General features: G+C 39.2%; 1 protein-coding gene and 1 non-coding gene across 11 annotated transcripts in view; one reads left to right on the top strand and one right to left on the bottom strand.

The window, feature by feature from the left end:
* Positions 1-20,235, top strand: part of LOC126278659 (zinc transporter 6-A-like) — a 471,888-nt gene that overhangs the window by 55,848 nt on the left and 395,805 nt on the right. For 7 of the 10 annotated variants that reach the window (XM_049978886.1, XM_049978880.1, XM_049978882.1 and 4 more), the window contains exon 4: positions 6,969-7,154. The exons of the other annotated variants lie outside the window; for them this stretch is intronic. In XM_049978886.1, the coding sequence (XP_049834843.1) occupies positions 6,969-7,154 (186 nt within the window). The remainder of the gene's footprint in view (positions 1-6,968; positions 7,155-20,235) is intronic. 10 annotated transcript variants of the gene reach the window in all.
* Positions 2,168-2,243, bottom strand: Trnar-gcg (transfer RNA arginine (anticodon GCG)). Its single transcript has one exon. It is a non-coding gene; the product is annotated as a tRNA-Arg (tRNA).

The following is a 20,235-nucleotide window of genomic DNA, read 5'->3' as shown; positions in this document are numbered from 1 at the left end:
CAGACTATTGTCTTCAGGTCCTGAATTTGAAGAATTTCACAGGCCAGGTCTTTTAATAATGTGCAAAACTTGGAAGTCACGATCATTGTAGGAATACTTGAAAATCAACATGTCTGGCTGATCTTTTCTGTATCACATCCAAACAATCTCAAGCCATTTCACAGTTTCTCCATTCCCAGCAGTTTTCCATTCCAAATTATTTTCTTCTGAAACTGGTTGAAATTTAAAATTTGAGTGCTATCCATTTTTTTCACTCTGGTACTTGCTGGAGGTCATTCTTACAATTGTATACCCGCCAATGGGATAAAAAACGTCCATATGTTTACCTTTTCTTACGATGCTCGCATGCTTTGAGTCTACTTCCAATTGCGAATATCAAGGTTCAAAGAAGTCAATTGGTCAATAGTTGGAATGTCTAGTGTATTCACTGCATGCAAACACAAAATGCTCATGTTGGCATTCCTGTTCTGCTTCCCATATGCACCAGAAAAGTGCTCATGTTGGCATTCCTGTTCTGGTTCCCATATGCATCAGAAAAGTGTTCATGTTGGCATTCCTGTTCTGGCCCCCATATGTACCAGAAAATAAGGTTATCAGTTTTCTTATTGCATGATTTTTCAAAAAATTCCACTGACATGAAGCACCTGCATGGATCGTCCTTTTGTTGTTGCCTCGTCCCGTGTGCGGGAATTGGTTTTGTTTTCTCCTACATTAAGAACTGTGAAATTGTATACAGAGAGCCTTCTTTATGGAATACTTCCTTTGCATTCACTTTCAGCAGTAAAGCGTAGCCTCTAAGTCAAATTCAGCTAGTAAAGATTCACCTTTTCTTGTGATTTCCTTCTTAATGTTGTTAAATTCTCTTGCCATTTCTTTCCTTTTCAAATGCTCTTCCTGTTCCCTTTTAAAATCTCTGTCTTTCTTTTTCTTGGCCAAAATGTGTGAAAACTTTAAACATTTATCACACATATCTTTTCGTGGCCTGTGGAATTTCAAATTAAGTTTCTTCTTTCTGCCAGTCATAATTTATGGACTGTCTTTCCTTCCTCATAGAATTGTTCCTGATATAACTTATACGTTATCATAATACTCATATCGGCAGATAAATAATCTGCTCTACATTTCTTTCCTCTTGTAATGAGAAACAAGGGCAGGAAAACCCTTAATGTGTTTGCTTATAACCTCTTTACTTTCTTGTGGTCTCTTTCTACCTGGTTCATGACATCCTCTTCGCTCTTTCTTAATTACATGATGTTGCTCTTTTTTTAACAGTATTCCTTACAAAGGTTTCAGAAATGTCAAATGTCTTGAGAAAAAATTGCATACACACTTTAATCTTACAGAACCCTATATTAGGTAGAATTTATTCGTCCTCTTCCTTCGTGAGTTATCCCGATTTTGTCCTCACACTCTGTTTCTCTTCTTCTTCCACTAGCTTGCTTGCGTACTGCCTTCGTAGCTCAACTGATCCAAGATCCCAGGAGACCCTATGGATATTTTGTCTGTCTTGTTCAGTAAACTTTCTGCTGCACTGTCGTTGACATTTAGAGCTATCTTTTGGCAAAATGTTTTGTTGCAGGAACTTCGGAATTCTTTGTAGAAATATATGCCGCCATGGTGTCGATTGAATTTTCTTTGATTTCTTTTCCATTCCTCTTTAACCACTGTCCTTTTTTATTTTCTTGTTTTGTTACTATTCTCAATACGAGCATTGCCATCTGCAGTTTCCCCATCCTGATTGTGATAATTTACTTGTGCAGTAGTTGCATCCCCAGCAGTTTTTGTGACACTCTTTACAAGGGATGTTCTATGGCCATACCGCTGTCCTTAACAATAACATGACAGGTATTCAGAGGAAGGGAATAGAAAATTAACTGGAACTTCTATAGTGTCTAGTAATTGCTTGGCTACTCACCAGAATCTGTAGTGTTGTCCGGTTCATAGGAAGAAGGATCATCATCTGTATCTGAACCAATGAATGTCCTGAGCATCTCCACATCATGTTCTTCCTCAACTATGAATATAAATACTACTACTACTACTACTAATAATAATAATAATAATAATAGTAATAATAATAATAATAATAATAATAATAATCCAGAATGAGATTTCACTCTGCAGCAGAGTGTATGCTGATATGAAACTTCCTGGCAGATTAAAACTGTGTGCCGGACCGAGACTCGAACTCGGGACCTTTGCTTTTCGCAGGCAAGTGCTCTACCAACTGAGCTACCCAAGCCCGACTCATGCCCCGTCCTCACAGCTTTACTTCTGCCAGTATCTCGTCTCTTACCTTCCAAACGTTACAGAAGCTCTCCTGCAAACTCTGCAGAACTAGCACTCCTGAAAGAAAGGATATTGCGGAGACATGGCTTAGCCACAGCCTGGTGGATGTTTCCAGAATGAGATTTTCACTCTGCAGCCCAGTGTGCATTGATATGAAACTTCCTGGCAGATTAAAACTGTGTGCCGGACTGAGACTCGATCTCGAGACCTTGCCTGCGAAGGCAAAGGTCCCGAGTTCGAGTCTCAGTCCGGCACACAGTTTTAATCTGCCAGGAAGTTTCAATAATAATAATAATGACAACAGCAGTAATATTAGTAATAATAATTACTTACTACCAAAATATACACACTAAGAAACAGGTTCTAACACTTACAAGATTCCATTATATCATGTTCCTTCTCCAGGCACATTTCCACCATACTTGTTCCTCTGGACTCCATATATTCATTTTTGACATGGAGCAACGACATCAATGTATCTAAAGAGAAGTAGCAGGAAAAGCAACTTCTAACAGTTCTGTTAGGATCAGAGAAACGTAAGAGCTGTTCCGTTTCACAAATTAACGCTGCGTCCTTTGGTCTAAAAACAGATCAGCTCTTCCGTCTGTCTGATCCTTACTATTATTTTTTTTGTAAAATGTAGATCGTTTACAACTAAAATGTAAATCATATAAGATAGAGCTACGCTTGTTTGGCCGTAACGTAGGTCTTGATTCTGTGTACCTTATGGTATTAAAAACTCAAAAGTGGCAAAATTGTAGTTCCGTCTGTCTGATCCTAAATGGGTGATTTCAGATAGACTGTTGTGTGGTAGTACGTGGAATAATAAGGCTGTGGTATTATCAGGTGTCGTGTGTAATAAGGCGGTTCCTCGTAATATGCAAATAAGTTACATGTTGAAGCCATTATTTGGGAACAATAATCTGACACACGTGTCAAGCTGAGTGTAATTTATTGTTTTCTGCAGATGTCTGCATAAGTTCTTGCTTGATTCCTAAACAGCCAGATGAAAGTACCACTACAGGGGTGACCGAGTCATAGTATGTAACTAAGGCTGTTTGCAGACTAATCACAATGCTGTCTGTCATGCTGATTACATACATTATCTATGCCATGAGACGTTATTTCAATGGTGGTGTTTTGGTATCTCAAGAATGTTGTAGGTTTCAAACACAGACACAGCATTATTTCCTCAATGTCTTCCATAAACAAATTAGCTACCAAGGGCAACAAAAAGAACCATGACAACACCATTAGCCCATTCATAAATTTTGTTATGAAGTGAAATGGAAGTGAAGATAAGGGTATGGTTAAACATAGCTATTTTAAAATATAGGCTCAACACACTTATAAAGCAGGATTACTGAAATTGATATCCTGTAGGTATGAATTTAAAAAATGCCTTCAGTCACAACTTTTTATGTTTTATTAAGTACATGATGCATTTTGTGACAAGAATATGCATTTCACCTCATGCAAGAGAAAAAAAATAAAGCATGTATTAAGATGAATTACATCAGATGTTGGACCCACAGGGTCCAAAATGCATTGTGTACTTAAGAAAACAAAACAAGTTGTAACTGAAAGCTCTTTTTTTTTCCTCTCCATTGTACTGAGCGTTTGCGAAATATGGATAAAATTAAAATGAAATTGATATGTTTTAAAGAAGCAAGCTTTCATCATCAGAGCTATGATTTTAACAAGAAGACGTTGTACCTATCATGGACAAAAGTAAAAGCTATAACCATAGAATGGAGGCTGTCACAGCTGGCATTTACGTTATTGGTGGTATATGTTTTATGAGCATAGGGCCCGTGGCCCAAGGCATAATTAATTGCCTGACATTTTGTCTTCCAATGCTGGAGACATCATCGGAGGTTTTAATGACTCAGAAAAGTGTTACAGACTCAAAGAAGCCCAGCAAGCCAAACTCTTCATATCCATCCATGCAATGATTGGTTCATGATGTCATCAGACTGCTGCCTAAGATCACAGAGTCATGCTGCCATATGCCATGGAAAGAGAATAGTTGCTGCTGTCTGTTTTATTTAGTACTATAGCCCACAGCTTCTTTTCTGTTGAAATTGTTTTTGTGCTTTTGAATGTCTATGGGCTCTTCGTACATCCTACTTGCTTTAGGATTAAAGTAACCCACTCACCAAAAAGCTGAAGCATTGAGTTGCTGATAGGCACGTACCAGGTGATCAAAAAGTAAGTATAAATTTGAAAACTTAATAAACCACGGAATCATGTAGATAGAGAGGTAAAAACTGACAGACACGCTTGGAATGACATGGCGTTTTATTAGAACCAAAATGCAGGATGGCACTCCACGCCATATTGCTAAATGCTTGAAAGGTCTCTCGTGCACACATTTGGTGATGATCGTGTTCTCAACCACCACTTTCGTCATGCTTGGCCTCCCAGGTCCCCAGACCTCAGTCCGTGCGATTATTGGCTTTGGGGTTACCTGACGTCGCAAGTGTATCGTGATCGACCGACATCTCCAGGTACGCTGAAAGACAACATCTGACGCCAATGCCTCACCATAACTCCTGACATGCTTTACAGTGCTGTTCACAACATTATTCCTTGACTACAGCTATTGTTGAGGAATGATGGTGGACATATTGAGCATTTCCTGTAAAGAACATCATCTTTGCTTTGTCTTACTTTGTTACGCTAATTGTTGCTAGTCTGATCAGATGAAGCACCATCTATCGGACATTTTTTGAACTTTTGTATTTTTTGGTTCTAATAAAACCCCATGTCATTCCAGGCATGTGTGTCAATTTGTACCTTTCTATATACATTATTCCACGATTTATTCAGTTTTCAAATTTATACTGACTTTATCACCCGGTCGGTATAAAACTAAGAAAACATGCTAGCTTTCCGATTTTATCCTTTGACGAGCTAGAGCAAAATAAACACACATACACTCCCACACATGCCTATGCCCTTACATGGTGCCAGCAAGACTGACAGTGTCAGTGCTCTTTTGTGGCAGGAGGATGGGTTGTTGTGGTGCTAGTGTCAGGTGGTGTGGGTGGAGGGAGAGGGAGACAGGGAAAGGGCTGTGGGGTGGGTGACAGCACCCGCTGAAGGTGATGTGGCAACTTCAAATGGATGGGAAGGAACCTGAGCCATATGGGTCCTTCCTTCCACCACCACCACCTTCTCTGAACTACACAGATGGGAGTTACCCTTACATTGCACTTTCCGCTCACATAATCGTCCTGGCCTCAATCTCAGGTAATGGCTTCTATCTGAAGTAACCTTATGCACCCTTCATACAACAGTTTTGTCCAATCCTGTCTCCGCCTTCGTGCCTTCAAAATTTCGCGCAATGTTTTGTTTTATTTAATGCAGCATAGTAACTATGGCATATAATGAAAAGAAATTCAGTCAACAAAGGTATCAGACTGCAAGATGAGCGAAAATCATTTTTTTTTTTTTTTAATTTCACCTTACAGTTTTCTTAAAGACAGTTGGTAAGTATTTCATAGCAGGCAGTGAGTCTTCATGGATGGAACTGGGAATGTCGCACCTGTTGGTCCTCTTGGATATAAAACCCAATAACTCAAGTACGAAATATCATTCTGCTAGCAATTTTAAATAAAATTTTGTTATCTTACCATTGTTTCATATACTGCAATGTACAAGCTAAAATCAACCATATGCAAAATTTATGCTACCTATTTCTACCTCTGTTAACTCCTTAAAATTTCATGCACTATTTTATTTAATTTGATGCAGCATAGTAAATATGATGAATAATAAAAAGAAATTCAGTTTTTTATGGAGCAAAGACATCAGATTGTGCAAAAATCAATTTTTTTCACCTACTAATTTTTGTATAATGGTATGATAGGTATTTCATATCGGCCGGAATGCTATCCATCAGCACAGGCACCAGCATTTAGTGAGAAGTACACGCACAATGAAAGCAGCCTCAGCACAGAATCCTAAGAGGTAGTCTGTAGCAGCGAAAGGGTTTGTGTATAGTATGCTTGATTTTTTAAAAGAGAGGTTCTGGTACTGTGACCTTCCAGGAGCTTCTTTTGAAATTTAGACTTCTTAAAAGTGTGAATATAACATTTGTAGTGACAGTAAGTGAAGTTCTGTTGTACCAGATGTCGAAATCTATAATTCCGACTTTTTTTGAATCAGAGGTACAGGTACTGGGAACTGGGGGTATACTGTCACAAATCAAACACTTGTGTGTGTGTGTGTGTGTGTGTGTGTGTGTGTGTGTGTGTGTGTGTACGCGCGCGCATGTGTGGGCATGCGTGCACGTGTGTGTGGGTGCACGCACACTTTACGTATTTGGTGATTCAGTTTTCATGTACTGTGCTATATTAAATAATGTGTTACAGGTAGATTGCACAACACCACAATACCATGAACCAAAAAGTTGGCACTATGTAATGTTGAGGAGTCTCTTGTACAATAAATCAACAATTTAACTTGTATAATGTACAAGTTAATTTACTTATAATTTTGATCGTCACAAACATGAATTTAATTTATTTAGATAGTATGAAACATTTAGACAACTGGTACCTGCTAATATTAATATGTAGCAATGATGTTATCTCTTCAATTGCAGTAGCAAAAATAATAATAATAATTGATATTTTTATAAAACTGATTTCTGTTTCTTTCTTCCATTGCAGCTTGATAATATGCATTCTTTCAGTTTGGGTAAAGAAACAAAAACCGTCTCCATTGTACAGTTTTGGATATGAGAGATTTGAGGTACTTGCTGTTTTTGGAAGCACTGTTTTGGCACAACTGGCTTCAGTGTTCATCATCAAAGAAAGCATTGAGCGGCTTATCCTTGAACAAACACAGATACATACGTAAGTTTTCAGTTTGACGTAGCATGTTATTTCACTAAGTTTAATTAATGACATAGGTTTTTTTTTAAGATCTTCATTTCATCACATGTGGTGGTAAGAATAAATTTATGAAGATAAGATAAGTATGGTATTGCAAAATTGTGGCCTACCAATAAACAATGATATTAGCAAAGTTAAAACATAACTTTTATTTATTGGTCTTTTGCAAGTTTACAGTGTAACTACCAGCAAAGCATTTTCTAATTGAATCATTGAAACAAAACTGAAGTGTACCTATTGACAAATTAATGTGTTAGAGTCAAAGCATATACACAAACACTCTCTAAATGCCTAAGTCTCTCTTCTTCTTTCTTATACATAAGTTTTAGAAGTTGCAAACGAAATTAATAACTAAACTGTATGCTGTATCTTAACTAAACATACTACAGTAAGCTAAATTGTTGAAATAGGTATTTTTAGTATACATCTATGTGACTACTACGCAGCTCATACTTATGTGCTTCGCAGATGGTTCATTGAACAACTTTCATACTATTTATCTACAGTTCCACTTTGGAACAGCACGTGGGAAAAAGAAACTCTTAAATCTTTCCGTGCATGCTCTGATACACTGTTTGATCAAAAGTAGCTTGACACGTGGCTGAAAATGACTTACAAGTTCGTGGCAACCTCCATCGGTAATGCTGGAATTCAGTGTGGCGTTGGCTGACCCTTAGCCTTGATGACAGCTTCCACTCTCACAGGCATATGTTCAATAAGGTGCTGGAAGGTTGCTTGGGGAATAGCAGCCCATTCTTCATGGAGTATTGCACTGAGGATAGGTATCGATGTTGCTTGGTGAGGCTTGGTATGAAGTCGACATTCCAAAACATCCCAAATATGTTCCATAGGATTCAGGTCAGGACTCTGTGCAGGCCAGTCCATTAGAGGGATGCTGTTGTTGTGCAACCACTCCACCACAGGCCATGCATTATGAACAGGTACTCCATTGTGTTGAAAGAATCAGTCGCCATCCCCAAATTGCGCTTCAACAGTGGGAAGCAAGAATGTACTTAAAACATTAATATAGTCCCGTGATGTGATGGGGTGCAAGCTGCCTCCATGAAAAACACAACCACTCCATAACACCACCGCCTCTGAATTTTACTGTTGGCACTACACACACTGGCAGATGATGTTCACCAGTGTCGCCATACGCACACCCTGCCATCGGATTGCCACATTTTGTACCATGATTCATCACTCCACACACAGTTTTTCCATTGTTCAATAGTTCAATATTTACGCTCCTTATACCAAGCGAGGCGTTGTTTGATGTTTATCGGCATGATGTGTGGTTTATGAGCAGCTGCTCGACAACGAAATCCAAGTTTTCTCACCTCCCGCCTAACTGTCATAGTACTTGCAGTGGGTCCTGATGCAGTTTGGAATTCCTGTGTGATGGTCTGGATAGATGTCTGCCTATTACACATTACGACCCTCTTCAACTGTTGGTGGTGTCTGTCGCCCAACAGACGAGGTCGGCATGTATGCTTTTGTGCTCTACTTGTCCCTTTATGTTTCCACTTCACTATCACATCGGAAACGGTGGACCTAGGGATGTTTAGGAGTGTGAAAATCTTGCATACAAACGTATGATACAATTGGCACCCAATCACCTGATCACGTTCGAGGTTCGTGAGTTCCGCAAAGCGCCCCATCTGCTCTCTCACGATGTCTAATGCTACTGAGGTCACTGATATGGAGTACCTGGCAGTAGGTGGCAGCACAATGCACCTAATATGAAAAATGTATATTTTTGGGGTTGTCCAGGTACTTCTGAGCACATATTGTATATTTTATTATTATGCTCCTTTCTTCTTTTATAACTGGGCATCAACATGATATTTTCACATTCGGAGGAGAGGTGAAAGTTTGAGATTGAAATTTCATGAAAAGATCTTGCCACAACAGAAAACGAACTTATTTTAATTATTGCCACTCTAAATCATGTTTCATGCTTGTGACACTCTTGCCCCTATTTTGTGATAGTAGGAAACAAGCTGCCCTTTTTTAAACTTTTCCAATGTCCTCCATCAGTCCTATCTGGTAAGGATCCCATACTGTACAACAATACTCTAGTAGAGGACAAACAAGAGTAGTGTAGGCAGTCTCATTAGTGGATTTCATATCACTTCTATGTGTTCTGGTAGTAAAACAGTCTTTGGTTCACCTTACTCACAACATTATCTAGGTGATAATTCAAATGTGTGTTGTTTATAAATGTAATCTCTTGGTATTTAGTTGAATTGATAGCATTTAGATTTGTCTGATTTATCATGTAACTAAAATTTAAGAGAGTCCTTTTAGTACCCATGTGGTTGACGTCACACTTTTCATTATTTAGAGTCAATTGCTGTTTTTTGCATCTTACTCATGTCTTGTCTAAATCATTTTACAGTTGGTTTTGGTCTTCTGATGTCATTATGAGATGGTAAATGTCAGAATCATCTGCAAGCAATCTAAGAAGTTTGTTCAGATTATCTCCTGAATTATTTATATATGAGATTTATTTGATAAACCTGGTAAATTTCCGTGAAATAATGGAACATTTTTGTTGTGCCTTCATGATTGATAAGCTTAATTATTCCAATGATTGTATAAACAACTTTAAAAAATTGCAGCCTACAGTTCGTTGTTGGCAGCCATTTGAATTGGACTGCGTGTTGACTGCAATTGAAAATGGGAAAACTGGGTTTTGTGCTGTTGTTATACCCATGTTAATTTCATGAATTGTACTGCCACACAAATCAAAATAGAATGAGATGAAGTTCACATAGAGACTGTGCCATCATTGAAGACCATTTCCATTTGAATTAACGAATTTAAAGATGGTCAGACAAGCACCAAAGACGAAGTGCACTCTTGCCATCCAGTTGAGGACACTACAAAGGAAATCATTGACAAAATCCATGATATGGTAATGCAAGACTGCCGAATATGGAGAGCTGGCTATGAAGAAGCTACACTATGTGATCAAAAGTATCCAGACAACCCCAAAAACATATGTTTTTTAGGTGCATTTTGCTGCCACCTACTGCCAGTTACTCCATATCAGCAACCTCTGTAGTCATTGGACATTGTGAGAGAGCAGAATGGGGCACTCCATGGAACTCACGGACTTCAAATATGGTCAGTTGATTGGATGTCACTTGTGTCATATGTCTGAACGTGAGATTTCCACACTCCTAAACATCACTAGGTCCTCTGTTTCCGATGTGATAGTGAAGTGGAAACATGAAGAGTCATGTTCAGCACATAAGCGTACAGGCCGACCTCGTCTGTTGGCTGACAGAGACCGCTGACAGAGTTGTAATGTGTAATAGGCAGACATTTATTCAGACCATCACCATGAATTCCAAACTGCATCAGGATCCACTGCAAGTACTATGACAGTTAGGCGGGAGATGAGAAAACTTGGATTTCATTGTTAAGTGGCCGATCTTAAGCCACACATCATTCCGGTAAATGCCAAACGATGCCTCACTTGGTGTAAGGAGTGTAAACATTGGATGATTGAACAGTGGAAAAGCGTTGTGTGGAGTGATGAATCACAGTACACAGTGTGGTGATCCGATTGCAGGGCGTGGGTATGGCGAGTGCCTGGTGAACGTCATTTGCCAGCATGTGTAGTGCCAACAGTAAAATTCGGTGGTGGTGGTTTTATGGTGTGGTCGCATTTTTCTTGGAGGGGGCTTGCACCCTTTGTTATTTTGCATGGCACTATCACAGCACAGGCCTACATTGATGTTTTAAGCACCTTCTAGCTTCCCACTGTTGAAGAGCAACTCTGGGATTGCATCTTTCAACACGTTCGAGCACCTGTTCATAATGCACGGCATGTGGCGGAGTGGTTACACGACAATAACATCCCTGTAAGGAACTGGCTTGCACAGAGTCCTGACCTGAATCCTATAGAAAACCTTTGGGATTTTTCGGAACACCGACTTCATGCCAGGCCTCACCGACCAACATCGATACCTCTCCACAGTGGAGCACTTCGTGAAGAATGGGATGCCATTCCCCAAGGAACCTTCCAGCACCTGATCGAACATATGCCTGCGAGAATGGAAGCTGTCATCAAGGCTAAGGGTGGGCCAACACCATATTGAATTTCAGCATTACTGATGAAGGACACCATGAACTTGTAGGTTATTTTCAGCCAGGTGTCCAGATACGTGTGAGGTGGGCGCTATGATTACTCACAGTCGACCAAACGCGCATCTGGTACAACATTTCAGCACAATGTCTGTTGGTGATTAATCACAATCTGCAAGGCTTTTTGCACTAATTTGTGACTGTTGATGAAACCTGGATCCATCATTACATGCCAGAGTCAAAACGTCAATGAAAACAGAGAACAGAGCCTGGTGGAAGTGCACTGAAAAAGGCAAAGACCATTTTGTCAGCTGATAAGATGATCACCACTGTTTTTTGGGAGTTCCAAGAAATAATCGTCTTAGTAACTGGATCCTATTATGCTTCATTGTTGGAATGTTTGAAACTTATTTGGCTGAAAGAAGGCCAAAGTTGGCACTCAAAAAAGAGCTCTTTTGCCAGGATAATGCACCGTTCCACATATCAGTGATAACAAAGATTAAAGTATATGAATTGAGCTTTGGATTGGTTCCTCAACCAAACTATTCAGCAGCTTAGCCCCAGGTGACTTCCTCCCGTTCCCTAACTTGAAACTTTGGCTTGCCAGGAAGAAATTTTCATCCACTAAGGAAATGATACTTTCAGTCAATGAGTATTTTGCAGAGTCTGACAAAACTTATTTTTCTGATGGGGTGAAAAAGCAGCAGGATCCTTGGACCAAGCGTATAGCAAAGGAGACCATGTCAAAAAATAACGTGAGTTGTTTACAGAACAAACATTTTTCCTTGCCTTTTTACCAAACTTATCAAATCACCCTCATAGATTAGGAACAGCACAGGTCCTAAACACTCTCTTGGTGAACACTAGATATTACTTCTCTTTTACTCGATGAATTTCCATCAGTTATTACTAACTGTGAATTTTCTGAGAGGAAATCACAAATCCTGTTGCACAACTGAAAAAATATTCCATAGACACACAATTTGATTAGAAGCTGCTTGTGAGCAATGGTATCAAACCTTCGGAAAATCTAGAAATATGGAATCAGTTTGATATTCCCTTTCAATAGCACTCATTATTTATGAGAATAAAAAGCTAGTCATGTTACATAGAAGCTACATTTTCTGAATCAGTGCTGACTGTGTGTCAGTAGTTTTTTTGCTAATTCATAATATTCAAACACAGTAAGTGTTCAGAAACCATACTGCAAATCAACAGGAGTTGTATGGGTCTGTAATTCAGTACATTACTCCTATTTCCTTTGTTGTTTGTTGTTGTGCAACTTTTCAGTCTTTAGGTACAGATGTTTCATTGAGCAAACAGTGTTATATGATTGCTAAGTATGGAGCTATTGTATAAGCATACTCTGAAGAGGAACTACTGGGTGTAGAGTCTGGACCAGAAGACTTGAGTTGCTTCACTGCTACTTCCAAGTTACTTGTGTTGGCAGCTGTTCTTGGTCAAGTTCTTAAATGTTTACTTTATCTTCTTTGGTGAATGAATTTTGGAAAACCATATTTAGTAACATTGCTATTGCTATCGTACAGTGAAGTTATTTTATTTATTTATTTATTTTTTTTTTAATTGATTGTGTCTTGCTGCTGGTGTACTTTATATATGACCAGAATCTCTTTGGAATTTCTGCCCTGTTTTCCTTTCTTCTTCTTCTTCTTCTTCTTCTTCTTCTTCTTCTTCTTCTGCAACAGTGTACTGACCTGTTTCGTGTGCCGTGGATATCAGTTGCATCTCTTATTAATTTATTTGGTAAAAATCTCTCAGTTGCATTCGATACTCTTTCCTGAAATTCAAGCCACATATGGTCAATGCCTACACAGTTAGTTCAGGAGGAAGAATGGAGACTGTCTCTTAGAAAGACCTTTACTGAATTTTCATCTGCTTTTTAAAATAGATAAATTTTACTCGCACCCCCCTCCCACCTTTTTTTGTGGATGTTGCTAGATCATTGTCACTATTGTTGTGTCCATCTTGATGCTCCCTGTTTGCCATTATTACCTGTTGCTGACAGGATAAGTATGGTTTCACAACCAATTCCATTTAAGGTCGGCACCTGAACTAATTGCTCAAAGTAATTTTTGGAGAAATCATTTAGTACATTTTTGAACAAAGGTTTATGCCAACCATCAGATTTGAACATTTATTTTTGCCAACATATTGAGGGTAAATTGAAGTCACCTCCAGCTATAACTGTATCAGTGGCATCCCTATTTGACATGATACTCCAGTTTCCTTTAAATCTTTCAGCAGCTGTATTACCTGAGTTGCAGTCAGTAAAAGAAACCAATTATTAATTTATTACAGCTGTCTAGTACAATCTCGGACCATACTACCGTATTTACTTGAATCTAAGCCGCACTCGAATCTAAGCTGCACCTGAAAAATGTGACTCGAAATCAAGGGAAAAAAAATTCCCCGAATCTAAGCCGTACCTAAATTTGAGACTCGAGATTCAAGGGGAGATAAAAGTTTTAGGCCGCACCTCCAAATCGAAACATAGTTGGTCCATTATAATACGAGACACCATTTAGGTCGAATGAATGATGATAGAGCTACAGTAGTTTGGTTCGAGCCATAAGCTTAGCAGTTAAGCTTTACCAGGTAGCCATTGCTATGCATCAGGCACTCTGTCCGTCTTTATACGGGTACCCTTCCTTTTTCACGTGCTTTGTCTGATTTGAATTGATTGCTTATTTTTCTTTGATCTGATAATTGCTGTTATGTGTTTACGTCACTCTAAGCTGAAAATGCATTACTGTACTGTGTCATGCATTGTTTGTCACATTCTGATGATGAGTGTTTACAGCCTGTCGCCGCTCGCGACATGGCTTGCTCTTGTGTGCAGTTACTTACACTGCTGCTTTCTTTGATAATGATCAACAAGAACCAAATAATAGACTGCATATGATGGAAGATGTTCTGATTGAGAGTTTAGCGAACAGCTTTCTCTGTATGAAAATCTTTGCAGATACCTCTTTAGTACATTATAATCTGCACAAAAATTAGAGTCATCTTAGATTTAAAAATTTAGTCAATTGCCGTGCTTCATTTCTGACTGTATCACTATTAGGCATTAAATAATACGAATTTAAACATGACATGATATGTGTATTCTTACGCGTTTGCTGTTGTCTCGCTCTAGTTTAGGAGTTTATTAGGCAAACAGGATTTAAATGAGACAGCAGCAAACACGAAAGAATACATGGCAAAATGTTTACATTCGTATTATTCTTATGGTGGAGAGAATAGTGCATGTGATTCACAATTCATAAAAGTTCCTAGTAGCAACCATCTCTTCTCACAGGTGGGAAAAATTTCAGGACGTAGAGTTTCCCATATTGACAAACATCCCAAACGGTCTTGCCAGTCGGATTTTCGTAGTACATTGAAATGCTGCTAGAAGATGAACAATACGAAACTTCTATTTACTTTGTTGGATAATGCATGAAAGTGCAGTGGTCAAAACTCGGGGCGGAGAAAAAAAGCTCGAATTCCGCCTTTTTTTTTAATTTTTTTTATTTCTTTACTGACGAAGAGGTTTTGGCGCCAGTATTTATCTTTGTGCCCTCAAAACATGCCTGTTGTAGTGCTACATATATTCGATGGCAGAAATCAGTTGTGGCGGCACCTACCAACATTTTTCAGAACTTCCGCTTACTTTGCACTCGATTCTAAGCCGCAGGCGTTTTTTTGGATTACAAAAACCGGAAAAAAAAGTGCGGCTTAGATTCGAGATAACCTGTTTCTAACAGCGACAAAAATGCCACCAGCAACCATATTTAATCTATTCTTTCTGAATACTGTTAGGTCCTTTGTAAAAATTTCAGCTGAGCTTATCTCCTGCTGTAGCCAGCTTTTAGTACCTGTAATGATTTGAACTTAAGTACTTTCTGTTAGTATTTGGAACTCTGGGTCTTTTCCAACACAGCTACAACAGTTTGCAACTATAATATTTGCAGTTACTAGGTCTAGCCTTGTCCTTTGTTTGACCTGAAACCTTCAAGACTGAAACGCTTTTTGTTCTTTCCCCAAGACTGCGTATCCTAAAAAACTACCCAGTCCACTCCAGACAGCACCCGCTGCCCTTATAGCAACCAACTGGGTGTAACGGACCTCTGATGTATTGAAGTGGAACACAATACACTACCACACTATGGCAAAATCAAAAGAATCTACTGCCAAAATTGTCACATACCTACCTGAGCCTCTCATTCATATCCTCCACACAGCTCCATACCAAAGGTCCACAATAATGCTACAGATGGTGAGCATGTCTTCATCTTGCAAGCTAAACTGGCAGTCTTTACTGATACAGATAGCCGCCACAAACTATTTCTTGTAACCAAAGTGACACACCCCATTAAGATCAACATGAGGCACCACCTGCAGTTGGCTGCACCCTGTGATCTTCATGTCAGTGGAAAGACCTTTTCGACATCTGGAATGACTCCCAACCCCAGCATGCGCACAGAGTGCACAAAGCCCCATTATGGGTGTAACATAGGAGTTCTCAGCTACTAGTAATCCCACCCGGATATTGCAAGCCAAGCAGCTTCCTCTGAACCAGGACAAACAATTGTATCTGGCTCCGGATCTGTGTCAGTTACAGACAGTGCCTGAAATCTGTTTGTCATATGAACCAGCAAGTCTTTCAATTGGCACATCAGAAAGTCTTTCACTGCATGTCGCCTTTGGAAGAACCTCCTACTCGATCATGGGTGAGGGGTCAACTTCAGTGCCAGTAGTAACCAGAGCAGCCGCAGTAGTGGACCAGTTGAGGAACACTTGGGATGTGCTGGACATTGTTTGGATCCCCATGTCTGGTCCCCCTTAGTGATAGGCAACAGCTCAAACTGCGTGATCAAAGTCAGTATGATCTGCAGCTGTGAGGGAAGGGTTGCAATCTAGTAAAGAACATTTACAAATTTCTTAGAAAATTTTTGTTTTGAATGTCATATGCAGTTGTGTTTTACGTAAATATGACTGTTGTGCAATGCAGTACTGGTTCGTTTCTGTGTAGCAAGTTTGTCCAGCTGGTTATTTATCATGGAGACGTCAAAACAGAAGACGATGAAATTAAAGTACAAATACTATTTTTTTCCAAAAATTACTTCATTAAAGATTACAACATAGTTCAAACTTTCATTCATCTTGTGGATGCCAAAATCACAGCTGTAGAAATAAGTCTTTTTATTCCTTGTGGGTGTTGAACACAGTGACTGTGATGAATAAAGGGTTTTGGAAATAAGTGATTGCGAAGATGAAATCAACTGATGTTGGTTAATGGATGGAAGGCCTCTGGATTCAGAGGTATATTTATTATATTCTGTGTCAAATCTGCTGAAGAACTTATCCTTTTCTAGCAAATATTTATCCTAGATCATTAGAACAACATTGTTTTCGATGTGATTGCAAATTGTTTTCCATGTGATAACAAAATCATAGTCAATCTAATTTGTAATAAAATTTATAAGACAGATGTGCAAAACAACAGATCTATCTCACTGGCTTCAATTGGTTGTAAAATTAATAAACATATTTTTTACTCACATTTGATGACTCTTTTTTAATTGAAAATTCCCTCTGTAGGGATCAAAACAGATTCTCCAATCACCCGTTCTGTTGTACCTAGCTTGCTCTGTTCTTTAATGAAATGCAGAATATTGTAGGTTGTGATATGTCGAATGATACTGTGGTGTTATTTTTTCTCCAGCTTTTCTACAGTACGGCATTGTCACCTAATAAGTGTCTGGCAGAATGTGACTGTTCACAGATGATACTACTATGCCTAGGGAGATAACATTAGTACAAAATGAATACAATATTATGAAAGACTTATAGATGATGAGTGTATGGCACACATATTGGCAGCTGACCCTCAAGATAAATAAATGTAACATACTGCACATAAATGGGTGTGCATAGATGGATTCATAGAAGAGATGAAGTAGATTTAAAGAATAATTGCACAGTTTATCACAACTTTGTTTCTTCAGAGCAAGCATGTCACAGAAATTTTCATTGAATTCTTATGGGATATGCTACAAGTCAGACACTGTGTATCACAGAAAGTTGTGCTCTTAAAATTTGCAGTGTGTCCAGTTTGCAGAGATTAAAGAAATTTGGGTTTATGCATTTACCATCTGCAAATAGAATATGAAAGGGAGATGAAATTCAGGTATACTATGTACTTTCCTCCACACACAGTGTTGTGACTGTGGTGTGCAAATGTAGATTAGATTAGGTGAACTCTGTTTCCATGGATCCATATTGAGGAGATTCTCGTGCATGTGGAACATGACCTTTTTTTTTACTTTGTGTGATATTAATCAAAAATACGTGGCAATAGCCTTGCCGCAGTGGATACACTGGTTCCTGTCAGATCACCGAAGTTAAGTGCTGTCGGGTGTGGCTGGCACTTGGATGAATGACCATCTGGGCCGGCATGCACGGTTGCCATTTTTCGGGATGCACTCGGCCTCATCATGCCAATTGACGAGCTATTCAACCTAATAGTAGTGGCTCCAGTCAAACAAAACCATCATAATGACCGGGAAAGCGGTGTGCCGACCATACACCCCACTTATCTGCATCCTCAGCTAAGGATGGCACGGTGGTCAGATGGTCCCAATGGGCCACTTGTGGCCTGAAGGCAGATTGCTTAATCAAAAATACAGCAATAGTAATAACAGTAATAATGCATGTCAGAGGAGTAGGAGAAGCTAGCTACAAGTAAGTCTTTGAGTTGCCTCCTAAAATAAACTTTAGTTATAGCTAAACTATTTATGATTTCTGGCAAGTTGTTGAAAATGTATGTTTCTGGATAGTGGGTCAATTTTGGACTAAAGTGAGTTTCTTTAAATTTTTATCTAGATTGTTGTTGTTCGCAGTATTGATTTTGTGAACTGAACTGTGTGTTGCCAAAAGGGATATACAGTTTACAACAAATGTCATTCATCATCATCATCATTTAAGATGATTATGCCTTTCAGCGTTCCGTCTGGAGCATAGCCCCCCTTATAAAATTCCTCCATGATCCCCTATTCAGTGCTAACATTGGTGCCTCTTCTGATGTTAAACCTATTACTTCAAAATCATTCTTAACCTAATCCAGGTACCTTCTCCTTGGTCTGCCCCGACTCCTCCTACCCTCTACTGCTGAACCCACGAGTCTCTTGGGTAACCTTTCTTCTCCCATGCGTGTAACATGACCCCACCATCTAAGCCTGTTCCCCCTGACTGCTACATCTATAGAGTTCATTCCCAGTTTTTCTTTGATTTCCTCATTGTGGCCACCCTCCTTCCATTGTTCCCATCTACTAGTACCTGCAATCATCCTAGCTACTTTCATATCCGTGACCTCAACCTCGTTGATAAGGTAACCTGAAACCACCAACGTTTCGCTCCCATACAACAAAGTTGGTCGAAAGATTGAACGGTGCACAGATAACTTAGTCTTGGTACTGACTTCCTTCTTGCAGAAGAGAGTAGATCGTAGCTGAGCGCTCATTGCATTAGCTTTGCTACACCTCGCTTCCAGTTCTTTCACTATGTTGCCATCCTGTGAGAATATGCATCCTAAGTACTTGAAACCGTTCACCTGTTCTAGCTTTGTTCCTCCTATTTGGCACTCAATCCGTTTATATCTCTTTCCCACTGACATTACTTTCGTTTTGGAGATGCTAATCTTCATACCATAGTCCTTACATTTCTGATCTAGCTCTGAAATATTACTTTGCAAACTTTCAGTCGAATCTGCCATCACAACTAAGTCATTCTCATATGCAAGACTGCTTATTTTGTGTTCACATATCTTAATCTCACCCAGCCAGTCTATTGTTTTCAACATATGATCCATAAATAATATGAACAACAGTGGAGACATGTTGCAGCCTTGTCTTACCCCTGAAACTACTCTGAACCATGAACTCAATTTACCATAAACTCTAACTGCTGCCTGACTATCCATGTAAAGACCTTTAATTGCTTGCAAAAGTTTGCCTCCTATTCCATAATCTCGTAGAACAGACAATAACTTCCTCCTAGGAACCCAGTCATATGTGTTTTCTACATCTATAAAGCGTAGATACAATTCCCTGTTCCACTCATAACACTTCTCCATTATTTGCCGTAAGCTAAAGGTCTGGTCCTGACAACCTTCCAAGAGGCCTAAACCCACACTGATTTTCTTCCAATTGGTCCTTAACTAATATTCGCACTTTCCTTTCAACAATACCTGAGAAGATTTTACCCACAACACTGATTAAATAGATACCTCTGTAGTTGTTACAATCTTTTCTGTTTCCATGTTTAAAGATTGGTGTGATTACTGCTTTTGTCCAGTCTGATGGAACCTTTCCCGACTCCCAGGCCATTTCAATTATCCTGTGTAGCCATTTAAGACTTGACATTCCACTGTATTTGATGAGTTCCGACTTAATTTCATCCACCCCAGCTGCTTTATTGCACTGCAATCTATTGACCATTTTCTCCACTTCCTCAAATGTGATCCTATTTCCATCATCATTCCTATCCCATTCGAAATCTGAAACATTAGTGATTGCATTTTCACCTACATTGAGCAACTCTTCAAAATATTCCCTCCATCTGCCCAAGGCATCCACAGGATTCACCAGCAGTTTTCCTGGCCTGTCCAAAATACTTGTCATTCCCTTCTTACCTCCCTTTCGAAGACTGCTAATTACACTCCATAATGGTTTTCCAGAAGCTGGACCCATAGTCACCAACCTGTTTCCAAAGTCTTCCCAAGATTTCTGCTTGGATGCCTGCAATTATCTGTTTGGCTTTGTTTCTTTCTTCAACGAAACTTTCTCTGTCTACCTGAGTTCTAGTATGTAGCCATTTTTGATACCCCTTCTTTTTCCTTTTACAGGCTGCCTTGACTGTGTCATTCCACCAAGCTGTTTGC

Source organism: Schistocerca gregaria, chromosome 6 (genome assembly GCF_023897955.1).
Source record: "Schistocerca gregaria isolate iqSchGreg1 chromosome 6, iqSchGreg1.2, whole genome shotgun sequence".
In the NCBI taxonomy this organism is placed as follows: domain Eukaryota; kingdom Metazoa; phylum Arthropoda; class Insecta; order Orthoptera; family Acrididae; genus Schistocerca; species Schistocerca gregaria.
Note: the sequence above shows the minus strand (reverse complement) of the source record. Positions and strands in the feature narration are given on the sequence as shown.